Source organism: Grampus griseus, assembly GCF_964374135.1.
Source record: "Grampus griseus genome assembly, chromosome: 9".
In the NCBI taxonomy this organism is placed as follows: domain Eukaryota; kingdom Metazoa; phylum Chordata; class Mammalia; order Artiodactyla; family Delphinidae; genus Grampus; species Grampus griseus.
Window position 1 is genome coordinate 50,755,953 of NC_139003.1, and position 20,031 is coordinate 50,775,983.

Here is a 20,031-nt window from a genome sequence, read left to right on the forward strand (position 1 = left end):
AATCTTTCTAGATTCCACATATAAGCAATATCATACGATATTTGTTCTGTGACTTACTTCACTCAGTATGACAGTCTCTAGGTCCATCCATGTTGCTGCAAATGGTATTATTTCATTATTTTTTATGGCTGAGTTATATTGCATTGTATATGTGTACCACATCTTCTTTATCCATTCCTCTGTTGATGGGCATTTAGGTTGCTTCCACATCTTGGCTATTGTAAGTAGTGCTGCAGTGAACATTGGAGTGCATGTATCTCTTTGATTTATGGTTTTCTCTGGGTGTATGCCCAGAAGTGCGATTGCTGGATCATATGGTAGTTCTATTTTTAGTTTTCTAAGGAACATCCATACTGTTCTCCATAGTGGCTGTATCAATTTACATTCCCACCAACAGTGCAAGAGGGTTCCCTTTGCTCCATACCCTCTCAGAATTTATTTTTGTAGATTTTTTGATGATGGCCATTCTGACTGGTGTGAGGTGATGCCTCATTGTAGTTTTGATTTGCATTTCTCTAATAATTAGCAATATTGAGCATCTTTTCTTGTGTTTTTTGGCCATCTGTCTTTGGAGAAATGTCTGTTTAGTTCTAATGCCTATTTTTTGATTGGATTGTTTTGTTGTTGAGTTGTATGAGCTATTTGTGTATTTTGGAGATTAATCCCTTGTTGGTCGCTTCATTTGCAAATATTTTCTCCCATCCTGGCGTTGTCTTTTCCTTTTGTTTATGGTTTCCTTTGCTGTGCAAAAGCTTTTGAGTTTAATTAGGTGCCATTTGTTTTCTTTTTGTTTTTATTTTCATTACTGTAGGAGGTGGGTCAGGAGAACCCTCATTCTTTTTTTTTTTTTAACATCTTTATTGGAGTATAATTGCTTTACAATGGTATGTTAGTTTCTGCTTTATAACAAAGTGAATCAGTTATACATATACATATGTTCCCATATCTCTTCCCTCTTGCATCTCCCTCCCTCCCACCCTCCCTATCCCACCCCTCCAGGCGGTTCTTGTGCTATGCGGCTGCTTCCCACTAGCTATCTACCTTACATTTGGTAGTGTCCATGCCTCTTGCTTTGTCACAGCTTACCCTTCCCCCTCCCCATATCCTCAAGTCCATTCTCTAGTAGGTCTGCGTCTGTATTCCTGTCTTACCCCTAGGTTCTTCATGACATTTTTTTTTCTTAAATTCCATATATATGTGTTAGCATACGGTATTTGTCTTTCTCTTTCTGACTTACTTCACTCTGTATGAAAGACTCTAGGTCTATCCACCTCATTACAAATAGCTCAATTTCGTTTCTTTTTATGGCTGAGTAATATTCCATTGTATATATGTGCCACATCTTCTTTATTCATTCATCCGATGATGGACACTTAGGTTGTTTCCATCTCTGGGCTATTGTAAATAGAGCTGCAGTGAACATTTTGGTACATGACTCTTTTTGAATTACGGTTTTCTCAGGTTATGTCCAGTAGTGGGATTGCTGGGTCATATGGTAGTTCTGTTTGTAGTTTTTTAAGGAACCTCCATACTGTTCTCCACAGTGGCTGTATCAATTTACATTCCCTCCAACAGTGCAAGAGGGAGAACCCTCATTCTTGAGTTCACACAATTTTTACTTAGCAAGGACACACGGTTGCATTTTTTTTTTTTTGCAGTACGCGGGCCTCTCACTGCTGTGGCCTCTCCCATTGCGGAGCACAGGCTCCGGACGCACAGGCTCAGCGGCCATGGCTCACCGGCCCAGCCGCTCCGCGGCATGTGGGATCTTCCCGGACCAGGGCACCAACCCGTGTCCCCTGCATCGGCAGGCAGACTCTCAACCACCGCGCCACTAGGGAAGCCCCACACTGTTGCATTTTTACCTACAACTTAGTTACTTTAGTTGGGCCCTCAAATACGGAAATATTTAAGGGGCATTTCTTTTTATAATTTTTAAAAACTTTTTATTATGGAAAATTACACACATGTTCAGAACTACAGATAGTAATATAGTGAACCCCATGTACCTACCATCCAGCTTCAATAACTAGGGCAGTGCATGTTTCATCTATAACTTTCCCACCTCTCTCCACCCCTAGTCAATTGTTTTGAAGCAAATTGTAGGCATTATATTATTTTGTCTATAACTATTGAAATATCTCTAAAAGATAAGGCTTTAAAAAAAAAGACTAGTCTCTTCATACAGATTCATATAGAATATATTCTTTTGTGTATGGATTTTCCTCTCAACACGTTTATAAGGTTCGTTCATATAATTGCAGAAAATAGTTTATTAACGAATAACTGACTCTCCAAGAGCCACATAACCACTTGTGCACCTAAATATATTGTCAATAATTCTGTATCAGTTTAGTCAAATCAGATTTATCAATCAAATTCCAATTTTCTCAGTTAAATATGGTGGGTTGTTTGTTGGAGTTGGTTTGTTCCAGTCAGGCTAAGGAAGTACTTCTGATGTTTGAAAGGTTGCTTCCTGCCTGTTCACGAGAACCTTATGTTAAGAACAACCATTTCTCCTGTATTTGTAGGAAGTGGCTGAGTTTTGGTCAAATAGCATAAGTGTAGGAAGCGGGTGTATGAGGAAGAGGGTGGACACGTCCCCCTGCCCTGCTTGATTTAGGTAAAGCCAGGTCTGGGATGTGCCAACAAGGCTGACCCTAATGCCTAGCTTGTCCTTTTCCCCCACATTACAGAATTCTGCCTCCTGCAAGGGAAGCACGGGGGCTTCGAGCACGAGAGGAGAAGTGACTCTGCCTTCCTGGACCTCCTGCCCTTACGAGAGTTTGCGTTCTGGGACACGCCAGATGCTGGGCAAGGGCTGCCTGCCTCGGATGGGCCACTGAGTGTTTTAAAACAAGGTATTGCCAGCAGGCTGGGGCATGGTGAGCTGCTGGGTAATTGAGTGCCGTACCCCAGGAGGGGATGCGCCCTTCAGAAGCGGTGACTCCTTAGTGACTTCATGGAAAACATTTGAGGACAGACAGGACGGTGCCTGAATCAGTTCTAGTTCACTCATCAGGACTCACCCTGGTCAGATCTTAGGGAACCTCAGGTCTTGGATGGCCTGTTTTAAGGAAGGGGTAGGAGGCTGAGGAGGGGAAGAGTTAGGGGCCTAACATTTTCTTTCATCTGAACCACAGGAGTCTTGCTGACTACCAGGAAGAACTAGTCAGCAGCAAGGAGAGAGAACCCAAGTTTTGCACTTGTTTCATTTATTCCAGGCTTCATTGCCGAGACAGGCAGCGCTTCGTTAGCTTCGCAAAATGCTCTCTTGGAGGCCCTTATCCACGTGGCCTGAAGCCGTGAGATGCCAAGGCATCCAGCGAGGAGGAGGGCGGTACCTGTGACTTGCCTGCAGCAGTTCCTTTCGCTCCCCACAGCATTTGGTGTTTTTTAAAAAAGTTTCTTGTAGGGGGTAGGGCAGGAATTAGTAGGAGTGCAGTATATAGTGGAAGAGGAGATGGGCAAGGAAAAAGAGAAAGCGAATAATTAAGAGCTTAGGGAAAAAGAGCTAGAACCAGCTCAGAATATCTCTGGCTTAGAGGGTTAGAGGAGAGACTCATCAGTGGGGCTTCAACGAGTCCCAAACCAGAATATAGATGCTTTTGTTTCTGTAGCAAAAATATCAATGTTGACAGAATTGGCAGTGAAGGTCCAATCTTAAGGCTTTCCCATCTCATGCAGGGCTGCAGGCCCCCTCACGGTAATTGGGTGTGATTTTCAGCTGCCACTTAAGCGATGTCAGTGTCACGGGTTAGAATCACATCAGCAGTGGTGCTACAGCCTTGAACTGCACTACAGGAAGTGACACGACAGGCTGAGCTTTCTTACAATTTCCTTACCCACCAGTCCACCCTGTCAGTTGGTCATTCCAGTCAGCCTGGCATGGAGAGGGGAGGCTGGGTAGTTTAGGCAGGAGTAGGGTGGGCACCCGCCTCTGTGCACGTGGACCCTAGACCAGCTAGGACGGCCCTTCTCTCCAGGCTGGGGCTGGCGAGGAACTAATTGTGTTTACAGAGCAGTTTTTGAGTATAACTGTTGTCTGGAATTTGACATCAGCAGAGGGTGCATTTATGTATTGGTCTACATCCCTGTATAGGAAAGCTTTGGTTTATCAAATCTCGTTTTTAAATTCCCACTGGGCTTAAGTCACTAGAAACTTTTGACTGTCTTAAAATGAAAACGGAAGATTTTAAGGGGAGCGGCTCAAGCATCCTGAAGAGGACGTTAGTAATCCAGCTGGGATTCTAACCCATTCTCCAGGACGGGTGAAGAAGAATGGAGAAAGTGGAATATCTGTGTTTGCCCAGTGAAAACTGTGCCAGCCCCTTGAAAAGCATGCATTTAATATTAAAGGATACAAAATCTGTAGTGTATTAGAAAGATATGAAAAAGAATGTATTTTGGAATTTGCACGATGACTCTGAAGGTTTGTAAAAGTCCTGATGTTCAGTAATTCAGCCTCGATAATTTAATAATTTTAAATGACTTTTCCAGAAAATAACTGATTAGACTTAATGTTTAGTGAGTCAGCAGGAAACTAAAGTCTGAAACAAAACCCGGCTTCCCTCTTCTCTGTTTTTTTGTCTCTTTCTGTCTCCCCTCCCTCTCTTCCCTTCCCTCCTTCTTTCTTCCTTTAGTAGTTTGACTGGTTAGTAAAAAACATGCAGGGTGGTATTTAATGCGTCCTTTATTTCTGAGTTCCAAGACTGCAGCTGGAAGTGTTTATGAAAGAACAGAGGACAATTAGCTATAAAAAGCAAGTTACTGGTCCTCCTTCTGAGATAAGTCACGAGACTGGGTATGTTCTGCTGCTTTCACAGCCCCTCTGTTCTTGGAGAGGAATTTCCATCCCTTTGTGGAGCTGCCAGAGCAGCAACAGAGAGCTCTGAATGACGTCCTCCAGGCGGTCCTGTTTGATGAAGAATTACTCTTGGTTCTGGAGCAAGTGGTAAGACCGGAGACATCTCAAGGTAGTGTCTTCGCATGGTTTTCTGGAGATGTGGATGGGCTAGATCTCTTGGGATAAGGCCTTGAGCTGGGATAAAATGGTGTTTAAAATTTCCCCACCTCCTTTTAACCCTAAAGCTTCTTTTTTTTCTTATTCCCAGGTCCTTAGTTTTCTAACTGCAGAAAGGTAGTCGATGTGAATAGAAGGGTGTATTAGTTTCCTAGGGCTGCTGTAACAAATGACCACAAACTCCAATTTACTCTCTTACAATTCTGGAGGCCACAAGTCTAAAGTCAAGGTGTCATTAGGGCCATGCTTCCCCACAGGCTCTAGGAGAGAATCCTTTTTTGCCTCCTCCAGCTTCTGGTGGCTCCTGGCATTCCTTGGCTTGTGGCCACATTGCTCAAATCTCTACTCTGTCTTCACATGGCCATCTCCTTTCCTGTCTCTTAAAGGACACCCACCATTGGATTCAGGGCCCACCCCAATACAGGATGATCTCGAGATCCCTACCTAAATTACATCTGCAAGGATGCCAGATAAGGTCTCATTCTGAAGCTCCAGGTGGACCTATATTTGGAGGACCACTCTCCATCTCACTACAAGGCTTGTGTGTCATGGGGCAGAGGCCTATGTTGTGCCCAGCTTGGCCTGTGGCTTTACTAGATCTGTCTCTCTTCTCTTCCCTGCCCCCCCCCCCCATCTCTCCCTACAGTGTGAGGACATAGTCAGCAGCCTGTCACCCTCATTGGCGGTGCTGGGGAAGCTGAAGCCTTCACAGCAGCGGGACCTCGTGGCCTTCCTGCGGCTAGTGGGGTACAGTGTGCAGGGCGAGTGTCCAGGCCCAGAGGATGTGGTCCACAACCAGAAACTCCTTTCTACGGCCTACTTCTTGGTCAGTGCGCTAGCAGGTATGGAAAAAAAAAGGGGGAAGAAATGCTGTTGCCTTGAAATTACTTTGCTTACTTTGTGGACGATTTGGTACATAAGGTTCCCTCCCTTTCAAGCGGTGCAGGGATGATAGGCAGTGGAAGACTGAGGAAGTTAACAGGATTGCCGTGAAGTCACGGACTTGAGTATGAAGGAGGCCTGTCTGCTGCCAGCCTCCTCCAGTGTCTTGGAGAGAGGGCTTCCCTTTCCTCCCCCAGCGAGGGCTGTCTGTGGGCACACGCCCCCACCAACACAGGAAATCAGTTTCCCCAGACACAGCCGGTGATGCACACTCGTTGCCTGGCAACGCTGAGTGGCAGTGGCTTGCATTTGGCACCTGCTCTCTCCCCCAGTGTCTCGTTCCTTCTGATCCTCTTGTTCCTCTTTGCAAACTTACAGCTCTACCCCAAGTGCAGCATTGTGGCCATTAGGGCAGGGAGGCTGCAGAGAGCATCCCAATGCACTAGGTTGCTGGGCCCAGTAGCTCAACTTCCACATGCATCCTGGCCATCCAATTATTATTGAGCAGTGGACGCCGCCCTGACACTTCTTTGCCAGCTCCCATCCGGAACGCACCTTGCCAGAGGGTCTGTGGTACCACAAGGTGGTCATCCTGTATGAGGAAGCTGGGCTTTCACTTCCTTCTCAGAAAGGCAAGACCTGGCAAGGCAGCCCAGTCTTAGTCCCCACAACTTCCCTTCAAGGTGACGTTAGTCAGGGCACTGGGCTCCTGATACATTCAGAGTTCCTCCCCAGCACCACAGGGGAACAAAGGCCCAGGAGTCTCCAGTCTTTAAACAATTAATCAGAGCAAATGCCTCTCCCAGCTCCATATGCCAATGAATGTACGCTCTATGCCTTATTCCAAGTCATGGGTAAACATTTTGACTGGGATAGGACATAAGACAGAGCCCTGTGGAACTCCACTGGAGACCTTTTCCCAGTGTTAATTGGTATATCAGAGAGTTTAATTACTGGCATTCTATCAGGAGCTAATCTACAGGCCAGAGTTCTCTAGCTTGCGAGAAGCCCTTTCTTCACATACCCTATTACTTACTGAAATTTTTTTTAAACATCTTTATTGGAGTATAATTGCTTTACAATGGTGTGTTAGTTTCTGCTTTATAACAAAGTGAATCAGTTATACATATACATATGTTCCCATAACTCTTCCCTCTTGCGTCTCCCTCCCTCCCACCCTCCCTATCCCACCCCTCTAGGTGGTCACAAAGCACCGAGCTGATCTCCCTGTGCTATGCAGCTACTTCCCACTAGCTATCTATTTTAATCTCAATAGGCTGGACGATTGATGTCAAATATGTAACACATGGCCAACACTGTGAATGCACCACAGTCCCCTTTTTCCTGAGCCTGGACACAGCCTCAAATTCTCTGCAGCCTTGCACACAGGCAGCCACTTGGGGTTGGCACATAACGTGAGACTTAACCTGCTGTGTCTGAGCTGGAAGCTCAGGGATAGTGAGATGTTTAAGTGCAGCTGAAAATATCTGCAGCCTGTTTCTAAACCAACGGTGCTCTTCTGCATCTTTCTGAACTGAGATCTCATTTATGTGTTGGTCACTGTGGAGGTCAGATTGGTGTAAGCTCTTTCACTAATGCTCTTGTTTATTCTTGGCCCTTCTGAGTTGACCTTTTCCTCCTACAACAGTCTTCTCTTCTCAGAATCTGGGAAAGGTGCTAGAACAGGAAATGGCCCCTTTTTGAGGCCTGTTTCCAGCTTTCTAAGTAATAACACTAGTTTTTTCTATAGCATTTACTTTTTTAAAAAAACAACTGAGATATAATTGACACGTATATACATTAATTTCAGGTGTACAACAAAATGATTCGATATTTGTATATATGTCTCATTAACTATGTATGCATCACCATACATAGTTAAAAGTTTTCATCACAAGAAAAATAAACTTTATAAGATTTACTCTTAGCAACTCTCAAATATACAGTATTGTTAACTCTAGTCACCATCCTGCACATTACATACCCGTGACTTATTTTATAGCTGGAAGTCTGTACTTTTTAACCGTCTTCACCCATTTTACCCACCCATATACATTTTACCCACCCCCACACACACCCCTCCCAATCTGCTCTATGAGCCCTTTTTTATTTTAAGACTCCGTATATAAGTGAGATCATACGTTGTCTTTCTCTGTCTGACTTATCTCACTTAGCATAATGTTCTCAAGGTCCATCCATGGTGTCACAAATGGCAAGATTTCTTTTTTTAACTGATTAATAATATTCCTCTGTGTGTGTACCACATATTCTTTATCCATTCATCCATTGGTGGACACTTAGGTTGCTTCCCTATCTTAGCTTTTGTAAGTAATGCTGCAGTGAACATGGGGGTGCATCTTTTCAAGTCAATGTTTTCGTTTTCTTTGGATAAATACCTAGGAGTGGAATTGCTGGATCCAATTATGGTAGTAAGACTTAATTTTTTGAGTAGCCTTAAAAAATTTCTCACCAACAGTGCACAAGCGTTCCCTTTTTTCACATCCTTGCCAACACTTGTTATTTCCTGTCTTTTTGATAATAGCCATCCTAACAGATGTGAGGTCATACCTCAGTGTAGTTTTGATTTTAATTTCCCTGATGATGAGTGATGTTGAGTACCTTTTCATGTACCTATTAGCCATCTGTGTGTCTTCTTTGGAAAACTGTCTATTCAGATGTTCTGCCCTTTTTTAAAAAATTTTTAAAATTTATTATTTATTCATTTATTTTTGGCTGCGTTGGGTCTTCATTGCTGCACGCAGGCTTTCTCTAGCTGTGGCGAGTGGGCTTCTCATTGCAGTGGTTTCTCTTGTCGTGGAACACGGGCTCTAGGGTATGCAGACTTCAGTAGTTGTGGCACACGGGCTCAGTAGTTGTGGTGCATGGGCTTAGCTGCTCCGTGACATGTGGGATCTTCCTGGACCAGAGCTCGAACCCGTGTCCCCTGCACTGGCAGGCAGATTCTACTGTGCTGCCAGGGAAGCCCCTTCTGCCCATTTTTAAATTGGATTTTTTTTTTGCTATTGAGTTGTATGAGTTCTTTATATGTTTTGGATATTAACCCCTTATCAGATATATGATTTGCAAGTATTTCTTTCCCCATCAATAGGCTGCCTTTTCATTTTGTTGATGATTTCCTTTGCTGTGCAGATCTTTAGTTTGATGTAGTTTCACTTGTTTATTTTTGCTTTTGTTGCCATTGCCTTTGGTATGAAATCCAAAAAAATCATTGCCAAGACTGATGTCAAGGAGCTTATTTACTGCCTATGTTTTCTTCTAATTTTATGGTTTCAGGTCTTATGTTTAAATCTTTGATCCATTTTGAGTTAGTTTTTCTGTATGGTGTAAGATAGTGGTCCCGTTTTCCCAGCACCATTTATTGAAGACTGTTCTTTCTCCATTGTACATTCTTGGCTCCTTTGTTGTATATTAACTGACAATATATGCATGGGATTATTTCTGGGCTCTCTATTTTGTTCCACTGATCGATGTGTCTGTTTCTATGCCAATACAATACTATTTTGATTAATGTAGCTTTATAATATAATTTGAAATCAGGGCGTGTGATATCTCCAGCTTTGTTCTTCTTTCTCAAGATTGCTTTGGCTCTTCAGAATCTTTTATAGTTTTAAACAAATTTTATAATTGTTTGTTCTATTTCTGTGAAAAATGCCATTGGAATTCTGATAGCGGTTGCACTGAATCTGTAGCTTGGGTAGTATGAACATTGTAGCAGTATTCTCCCAATTCATGAACATGAAATATCTTTCCAGTTATTTGTGTCTTCTTCAACTTCTTTCATCAGTGTCCTATAGTTTTCAGTGTACAGGTCTTTTACCTCTACGGTTAAATTGATTCCAAGGTATTTTATTCTTTTTGATGCAGTTGTAAATCGGATTGTTTTCTTAATTTCCTTTTCTGATAGTTTGTTATTAGTATATAGAAATGCAACAGATTTTTGTATTTTGATTTTGATACTGCAACTTTACTGACTTTATTCGTGCTAACAGTTTTTTGTTATTTAGGGTTTTTTCTATATATAATATCATGTCATGTGCAAATAGGGATAGCTTTACTTCTTCCTTTCCGATTTGGATGCCTTTTGTTTCCTCTTCTTGCTTAACTGTTCTGGCCAGGACTTCCAATACTATGTTGAATAAAAGTGGTGAGTGGGCTTCCTTGTCTTGTTTCTGACCTTAGAGGAAAAGCTTTCAGTTTTTTACCACTGAGTATGATGTTAGCTGTGGACTTGTCATATCTGACCTTTATTATGTTGAGATATGTTCCCTCTTTACCCACTTTGTTGAGAGTTTTTATCATAAATGGATGATGAGTTTTGTCAAGTGCTTTTTCTGTGTTTATTGAGATGATCATATGATTTTTATCCTTCCTTTTGTTAATATGGTGTATCACATTGATTTGCAGATGTTGAACTGTCCTTGCATCTCTGGACTAAAATCCCATTTGATCATGATGTATGATTCTTTTAATGTATTGTTGAATTTGGTTTGCTAATATTTTGTTGAGGATTTTTGCATCTACGTTCATCAGGGATGTTGGTCTGTAATTTTCTTGTGGTGTCCTTGTCTGATTTTGGTATCAGGGTAATGCTGGCCTCATTATAAGATAAGTTTGGAAGTGTTCCTTCCTCTTATTTTTTGGAAGAATTTGAGAAGGATTGGTTTCAATTCTTTAAATGTATGCAGAATTCACCAGTGAAGCCATCCTGGTCCTTGACTTTCGTTTGTTGGGAGATTTTTGATTACTGATTCAGTCTACTTAGAAAATCCGAAAAGACTGATTACTACTATTTCTTCCTGATTCAGTCCTGGCGGATTGTATGCTTCTAGGAATTTATTAATTTCTTCTAGGTTGTCCAATGTTTTGGTATATAATTATTCATAGTACCCTCCTATGATCTCTTGTATTTCTGGGGTATCAGTTGTAACATCTCCACTTTCATTTCTGATTTTTTAATTTTTTTTTAACATATTTATTGGAGTATAATTGCTTTACAATGTTGTTAGTTTCTGCTCTATAACAAAGTGAATCAGCTATATGTACACATATATCCCCATATCCCCTCCCTCTTGCATCTCCCTCCCACCCTCCCTATCCCACCCCTCTAGGTGGTCACAAAGCACTGAGCTGATCTCCCTGTGCTATGCGGCTGCTTCCCACTAGCTATCTGTTTTACATTCTTTTTTTTCTTGGCAAGTCTAGCTAAAGGTTTGTTAGTTTTCTTTATCTTTTCAAAGAACCAGCTATTAGTTTCATTGATTTTTTTTCTCTTATCAGTCTGCATTTCATTTAATTTCCACTCTGATCTTTATTATTTCCTTCCTTCTACTAACTCTGGGTTTCATTTGTTCTGTTTTTTTGAGGTATAAAGTTAGGTTGTTTGAGATTTTTCTTATTTCCTAAGGTAGCCATTTATTGCTGTGAGCTTTCCTCTTAGAACTGGCTTTGCTACATCCCATACATTTTGATATGTTGTATTTCCATTTTCATTTGTCTAAAGGTATTTTTGATTTTCCTATTGATTTCTTCTTTGACATATTGTTCAGTAGCACATTGTTTAATCTCCACATATTTTGACTTTTCCAGTTTTCTTGTAATTGATTTCTACTTTTATACCATTGTGGTTGGGAAAAATGCTTGATATGATTTCAGTCTTCTTAAATTTATTAAGACTTGTTTTGTGGCCTGTAAAATATGACCTATCCTGGAGAATGTTCCATGTGTGCTTGAGAAGAATGTATGCTCTTTTCCTTTTGTATGGAATGTGCTCCATATATCTGTTAAATCCATCTGATCTAATGTGTCATTTAAGGCCACTATTTCTTAATGGTTTTCTCTCTGGATGATCTATCCATTGATCAAAGTGGAGTATTAAAGTCCCCTACTCTTATTGCATTGCTATTTCTCTTTTTAGGTCTGTTATATTTTCTTTATATATTTAGGTGCTCTTATGTTGGGTGCATAAATATTTAAAAGTGTTATATCCTCTTGTTGGATTGACCCCTTTATCATTATGTAATGCCCTTCTTTGTCTATTACAGTCTTAATTTTAAGTCTATTTACTGCAGATATAAAGAAAGCCTATATAACCCTAGCTTTTTTTTGGTTTCTGTTTGCATGGAATATGTTTCCATCCCTTCATTTTCAGTCTGTGTATGTCCTTGCATCTGAAATGAGTCTCGTATAGGCAACATAATGGTCTTTTTAAAAAAAAAAATTTATCCATTCAGCTACTCCATCTTTTGACTGGAGAACTTAGTCCAATTACATTTAAAGTTATTACTGATAGATATGTACTTATTGCCATTTTATTAATTACTCTGTGGCTCTTTGGTAGTTCTTTGTTCCTTTCTTCTCTTGCTCTCCTCCTTTGTGATTTGATGATTTTCTCTAGTGGTATGCTTAGATTGCTTTCTCTTTACTCTTTTGTGTATCTGCTATAGGCTTTTAATTTGTGGTTACCATGAGGACTACATACCAACTTAAAATAGACGGTTATAAATACCTGTTGGTAACAACTTAAGTTTGAACGCATTCTAAGGCTCTACTTTTTTACTCTCCCCCTCCTGCCATTTTATGGTTTTGATGTCACAAATTATATCTTTTTATCTTGCATATCCCTTAACAAATTATTGTAGTTATAGTTATTTTTTTACTAATTTTGTCTTTTAATCTCGTACTAGTTTTGTGATTAATCTACCCTTACAACATTATTCTGAAGTTTACTATATATTTACCTTTACCAGTGAGATTTATATTTTCATATGTTTTCCTATTACTACTCTTTCATTTCAGCTTAAACAAGTTCCTTTTACATTTCTTGTAAGGCTCGTCTAGTGGTGATGAATTCCTTCAGCTTTTGCTTGTCTGGAAAATTCTCTCCCCTACAATTCTGAATGACAACTTTGTCAGGTAGTCTTGGTTGCAAGTTTTTTTCGTTCGGTACTTTCACTGTATCATACCACTCCCTTCTCGGCTGCAAAGTTTCTGCTGAGAAATCTAATCTGCTGATAGCCATGTAGGTGGGGTTCCCTTGTGTGTAACAAGTTGTTTTTCTCTTGCTGCTTTTAAGATTCTCTCCTTGTCTTTAACTTTTGACATTTTAATGTGTTGTGGTGTGGGTCTCTTTGGGTTCCTCTTACTTGGAACCTCCAGTCTGGGTTTCCTGGGTCTGAGTGTCTGTTTCCTTCCCCAGGTTAGGGAACTTTTCAGCCCCTTTCTCTCTTCTTCTGGGATCCCTATAGTGCAAATGTTGGTCTGCTTGATGTTGTAGCATAGTTTCTTAAGCTGTGTTCACACTTTTTTTTTCACTTTTTTCTTTTTGCTGCTCTGATTGGGTGAGTTTCATTGCCTTGTCTTTGATTTCAATGATCATCTGCTTCATCTAGTCTGTGGTTGAACCCCTCTAGTGTCTGTTTTGGTTCATTTATTGTATTCTTCATCTCTGTGACTTCTATTTGGTCCTTTCCTATATTTTCTCTTTCTTTGTTGAAGTTCTCACTGTGTTCATCCATTCTTCCCCCAAGCTTATTAAGCATTTTTAACTCTTTAGCAGGCAAATAAATCGCTTATATGCTTTTCATTCAGGACCTTTTCTGAGCTTTTATCTTGTTCCTCTGTGTGGAACATATTTCTCTGTTTCTTCATTTTCCTTGACACTCTGTGTTTGTTTCCATGCAGAAGGTAGTCTCCTCGCACGTGAGGGAGTGGTCTCATGTAAGAGAGGACTTTATTCAACCTCACCCTAGCTCTTTGTTGTCTCTCAAACCTTTGTGATTGTCCAAGCAGCCTGTTTTTAGTGGCTCCCAATAGTTGAGGGTTGGTCAACACCTGTCAGTGCCCCAAAGAGGATCTCAGTCAGCACCTAGATTTAGGCTGATTACAAGCCAGACCTTCAGGCAGCAGCTTTTAAAGTATACAAGTATATACAGACCACAGTGTAAATCCTGCTAGCCAGTAGAGCCAGGTGACCTAGAAGTGTCACTGGGTGGTAGTCACAGAAATCACAAGCCAGACGATTGTATAAGATGCTTTCCAGGAGATACCAGCAACCTGGAATGAGGCAGATGGAGAGCACAAAGGTAGCATCCATTGGCCTCTGTTCCGAGAGCAGACCCCTAGACGTATGTCAAACCAGAAGCTTGCCCCTCAGGCCGAGCAACTGGGCCTCTTTCACAGAAAGACTAGGGGTGTGTTTCAGTTTGCTGTCTGACAGTGCTTTGGGGGTGGTAGCTGTCCAAGAACAGTCTGATTGTTACAGTCCCGAGGGACCCAGGAATGCAAGCCCTGCTGGCCATGAGAGCCAGACGATCAAGGGGCATTTCCTAGGTGGCAGCCACAAAAACAAGGGCACCAGAGATGTGTCATAGCCCTTCTCTGGGAAATATTGGTGCTTTGAAGTGTGGCAGAGGGAGGGTGCAAAGATGGTGTCTGATGGCCTCGGTCCCCAGAGAGTACACCAGCAGGTCCCTAGGTGCGTGTTAAATTACATACCTACCCCCAGGCCGATGCTTTATGATAACAAATAAGCCTCTTTCATAGAGAGTGTGGGGGTTTTTCAAACAGCTGCTTCTGTGCTGGGTCCTAGGGGTGGGTAAGTCCTGTGCAAGCCCTTTAAGAATGATTTCTCAGTTCACTATAGGCATATGGGTTTGTTTTCCTTGTTCACCTGATGTATGGGAGTTGCTCAGGTAGTTTGGGGTTTCTTCAGAGGAAACTGTCCCATATGTTGCTGTAGATTCAGTTTGTCTGTGGAGGGAGGTGAGTTCCGGATCTTCTTATGGTGCCATCTTGAACCGCCCTCCCCGTTTGTTTAAAGCACTTCAGTCTCAGCATCTAGCCCATCTCCTGGAACACTTCCCCTACTATTTCGTGACCTTAAGCATGAACTTCCCAGGTTCCATTTGTAAAATAGTTAGAATATGAAAGATCAAAAGAAATCATTTCAATTCCAGAAACAATGAAGAAGCCTCTACTGTGTTTTAGGCACTGCTAGATGCTGAGGTAGGAGGAAATCATCATCCCCACCCTCAAGGGAACTACAGTCAAGCAGTGAAATTAGGTGGTAAGCGCTGTAAAGCAGAGCTGTGTCCCTAGCACCATGCTCAAGGTCGTGAGTGACCACTGAGCAACACGGAAGTAAAGTATTTCTAAGAATAAGGGATGATGACGATCACATGGGACTTGGGAGTCACCTGAGCAGTGAGGAATGGACACATGAACGGGTGAGATGACTTGTGATGGTAGCTCAGCCAGGACATCCTGTCCCAGGGGGCTTTGTCCCGGCCCTTCACAGCCCTGTGGATCTTTCCACAAGGCCCCATACCTTTACCATCTTCATCTTCCTGATTTGGGAGCCGGGCCTCCTTGAGGATCTGTTGAAAACGGTGGGGACTCTCTGGAGACAAAAGCACATTTAAACGCCATTTAGGGAGTTCTCTGGCAGGCTCGGACCTTGGGGCTGCCCCATGCCCCTAGCAGCCTTCTGCTCTTGGGAGAAGGCTGTGTTTCGTTGTGCTCTGTTGGGCCACAGCCTCAGCGACACACTGCCATTTATATAAATAAGGCTTCTAATTAGTGCAGGAGATGGGGGTGTTCATGAGTGTTCCCTGCGCCAGATGATGGAGCAGACGATTCTTTTCTCTTTTGCCTTTTCAGTGCAAAGGTTGTATCCCAAGGGATTGGGTCCTTTTAGCAACTGCATCTGTTCTACCTTGGGAGGTATTTAAAACTGGTTTTGACTAACACTGATCTGGATTTCCTTTTCCTGGGGCTTGGCAGGACCCTTCTGCGGCAGCCCCCAGCCTTATACAGCTCTGTGCCAATGCTCTCTGCCACTGGTACCCTTGTGTTGAGCTAGCTGTGGGCCAGGGGGCCCTGCACAGTCCTGGGCTCAAGAGGTCTGCTGTGCCACCCCTTGACTAGACCACATTGTATCTTTCTCCCCCAAATGATTAGTGACCTAGGTATAACCCTTTATAGTTTACATAGTTCTCTGACATAGGCAGAAAAAAAGAAAATCTGTAGTATGCAAATGAGGAACCTTGCTGAGAGAGGTATACCCAAGGTCGCTCCCAAATATTTAGTGGCGCTCAAACATAGCTCTTCTGTCACCAAACCCCAGGTTCTTTCTACTTTTCTATGCTGATTCACTTTTCCCTGAGTCTGTACCATTCTTTCTGATTGGCCAATTGCATGTAAGAAATATCCTCTGGTGAACACAGAGCTAGTTACCTGGTCCCTACATCTATTTTCTAAAAGGCCTTTGCTGCCAGTTTAGCCCCATTCATTCATTTATTCTACAATTACTGAGCATATCCTCTGCCTGACTGGTAGAGGATATATAAATTAGGTACAGCTCGGGGGCTGGCTCTGTTTCCATGGGTGCTTTTTGATGGTGACTGATTTTTTTTTTTTTTTCCTCCTGCAGAAATGCCAGATAACGCAGCAGGTCTGCTGGGCACTTGTTGTAAGCTCCAGATTATTCCTACACTGTGCCATCTGGTAAGAACCTCCCAGAGAGGACCTGGGGATGGGCAGGAACAGGGAAGTGATGAGGAGATGGACACCTAACAGCTGATAAAACTCGCTAGGCTTTCTCATCCACAACAGCCCTTCAAAATAGGTTAAAACAGGTATTATTAATCGCTCTCTTTTTTACACCCTGCCCACGTCACACACCCCATAGGAAGGCTAAGGCTCAGAGGGAAAGGAGTTATTTTAAGAACTTGCTAGCAGGGCTAGGACTCAAACCTTATATTTATACTCCAAATCTCATGATTTTTGCATTTTTTTGGAGAGAATTTTGGCCAGTGTTGCAGGGAAGGGGCCTGACACCACATTATTTGCAATGGCAGTTCTGTGGCTGGACCAGTTTGATTCACCTCTGCATCAAATTCAACAGGGGAGGTATTCAAGAGGACTGCTTTGTCTCAGGGAGACATTTCATTTTCTCCTAGGAATATCATTAGCTTCATGCCCTCAGGAAATGCCATGGCAAGAGCAAGAGCTAGGTAATGATGAGCTTAGCCCTGAAAGTCAAGGTTAAGCTTTTCCTTTTTAAATTACAAACTGGGTCATCAATAGAAGGGACCATCAGTAGGCTGGGGCAGCTCCTCTGTTGTAGCTTCTGCAGGTGTTGCTCAGCCTAGGGCAGAGAAGCAGAGGATACCCGGCTATGTTATTTTGAGGCCTGCTTACTAAGGGCTGAGGCCAGCATGCTATGTAGACCCAAAGGACCAAAGCTCAGAGCTCTGCTCCCAGATCTGGGAAGCAGGTATTGGGGTAGACTGCCTAGATAGGACCCTGCAGTTTGTTGTGCATCTACTCTGGGAACTTTGAGCACTGTGGTTATGCCTTTGGTACTTCTTGGCGTAGCAAAGACATCCAGAGACTGCAGCAAGGCTTCATTCCAAGGAGCAGTTTAGATGTCATTCACAACCGAAAGCAGATTCTACCTGTGCAGAGGAATGCTGTGTTCTTGTACTTTGACCACAAAAACTGAACTACTTGAAAATGAGCCAGCATGCCACCGTGGTGCGGCCAGCTGAGGGTAAAGGCTGATGGCGCAGTTTGGTTATGGAAACAATATGTATCATTATCTAATTGTCTGCAATGACAGTAACTCTGCTTTCTAGCTTAGCTCCCTTTTGCAGCAACTAAGTATTTAGCATTTCCCAAGTCAGCCCTCACCATGTATTTACAAAGTCATTAACTGCATTCAGGAAGTATATAAAAAAGAAAATACTGCCGAGACTGCATTAGCTAACTCCCTCCCTCTCCCAACCAGCTCACAGTTAGTTGTCATCTTCCCTGCAGGTCTGCTCTAGGATTTGATCTTTGGGTTGCTTCCAAGTTCTGCTCTGTTGGTGTTCTGGGAGTAGCCATTAGGACGCACTTGGAGTCCCAGCACAGCTGGTATTCTACCTTGGTGCAAAACTACCCACCCACAGAGTCATCTCTTTGCCTTTGTGGGCTGCTCAACATAAAGAAGTAATTTTTCTTTATGCGAAGACACTCAGGAAGGTCTTTAATCTCCCCTAGAGCTCATAACAACGTTTGTTAGGACCGCAAGGCTCCTGCCTCCTGAAGGAATCTGGGTATCTTATGTTTCCTATAGGTATTTACTTACAGCAGGGTACAGAAATCTCCTTGCATGCCTGTCTTGTCTTGTCTGGTGGCCAGAGTAACTTTGAGAGGCTTGCTGAAGGGCTTTTGAAAGAACAGCGTCAGATACACTAACAAACACATTTGCGAACTGGTGAAAGAGCTGGTGAGAAAGTGAGAATCATCTGGAGGGAATGTTAATTTCACACATTTCCCCGCCCCCCCCCCCCCCCTTTGGGTGACTGTAATCTCTCTTATACTGAGAGGTGCCTCTGGGCACTTGGGGTTGGCAGATGTTCAGAGAAGAAGGCAGGATGTTGCTGGGTGCTTCTCCACCAGACCCAGGACACAGCCCACTGTGCTACATCAGTGGAGCTCACTCTTAAATCACCGGATGTGGTGCTCATGCTTAAAGAAGCAGGCCAGATCCACTCCCTAAAGCATCAGCTACAATTTACAGTCTAGGCCACGTGGTAACGGGAAACCTGTGGTTACACTGTGTGAGTTGCATTGGGTGAATCTACAAGGTGTAGATTTGTAAGGCTGATTTTGATAACAGACACACAAGTCCCTTTATATGCAAATGAGTGCTGCCCTTCAGCCCCTGGGGCAAGTTGCTTATTACTTTTAGTAAGAAAGATGATTATCAGTGCTCAAAACATGTCTGGAATTCTTTTGGATTCCCTTCAGATTCAGTTAAAATTCATGCATACCTTTATAAGGCTTCATTTTTTATTTTAAATTTTACTTTCTACATTATTAATCTGATCTGGTTCTGAGTGCCTGTTTAAAATTCAAATCTACTGGCAAATTTGTAATTACTAAAGATTAAAAACAACTGTGCAGAGGCACCGCTCAAGACCCTAAAAGCAAAGTTTCACAGGTTCTGAGCAGTTGCAACTAGAGCAGTGTTTGATGTGACCTCTCTGAAGAACTAACGTTCAACTGAGGGTCGATGTTCTAGGCAGGGTATGAGGTAAGCACAATGGACCAGGTCCCTGCTCTCCTGGGCAGCTTAGGTTTTAATAAACAGAGTAAACAGGGAATGTCAGGAAGATAATTTCAGATACAGCAAGCATATGAAGACAATAAAATAATAGTGGCTGGGATATGGGGGTAGCGAGTGGCTCAATGGAGAGAAGATTAGGAAAGGCCCTTCTGATGTGGCATTTCAACCAACAGCTCAGAGATGAGAAGGAAAGTTCTGTGGGGAACTCTGGAGGAAGGATGTCGCAGGTGGAAGGAAGAGCTTAAGGCAAGAAGCATCACTAAATAAACCATGGTACCTGCCTTTGAGGAGTTCATGCAAACATGTAAGACATTCTAATAGGTGAATTAAAATTAAAAAAAACAAACCGTACATACTGTGTGTATAAGAAAGTTATATGCTGACCTTTCTAATCTACTGGAGTTGTTGGATCCAGTAGAAGATAGAGTTCAGAGAGTAGGGATTGGGTCAGAGGACTCCAGGCGAAGTGGAGGTCCTGGCCTGGGCCAAATATATCCTGTTACAGCCTAAAGGTTTTCCCTGCTCTATTTGGGGAATGTAAACAACTTAATTTTTCCCCCATAATTAGTTAAAAGTGCTAACATTATTAGCCAATGATGTGGATTTTCTATAACCTTTTCTGATGGATTTGTTTACATGTGTCATTTCAGCTCTGTGCTCTGTCTGATGATGGTGTGTCTGATCTTGAAGACCCAGTCTTGGCTCCACTGAAAGATACAGAAAGGTTTGGGATCGTGCAGCGTCTGTTTGCCTCAGCTGACATTAACCTGGAGAGACTGCAACCTTCTGTGAAAGTTACCACCCCGAAGGACCCTAACGTTTTCCCACTGATTCTTTATATAAGCCTGAATGGACTGTGTGCTTTGGGCAGAGCACAGTAACAGTGTCATATGTGGATTACAGGTACACCTTATTTTACTGCACTTTGCAGATAATGCATTTTTTTTTTTTTTTTACAAATTGAAGGTCTGTGACAACCCTGAGTCGAGCA

At 42.5% G+C, this 20,031-nt stretch overlaps 1 protein-coding gene across 1 annotated transcript in view; it reads left to right on the plus strand.

The window, feature by feature from the left end:
• The window catches only part of GSDME (gasdermin E), a gene marked incomplete at its 5' end in the record, with an annotated part of 63,794 nt that extends 43,763 nt beyond the window's left edge, over nt 1-20,031 (plus strand). Inside the window, 5 exons of the mRNA XM_082662202.1 lie at nt 2,697-2,861; nt 4,827-4,954; nt 5,670-5,865; nt 16,356-16,429; nt 19,691-20,031. Coding sequence (XP_082518328.1) covers nt 2,697-2,861; nt 4,827-4,954; nt 5,670-5,865; nt 16,356-16,429; nt 19,691-19,921 — 794 coding nt within the window. The 3' untranslated portion in view covers nt 19,922-20,031. The remainder of the gene's footprint in view (nt 1-2,696; nt 2,862-4,826; nt 4,955-5,669; nt 5,866-16,355; nt 16,430-19,690) is intronic.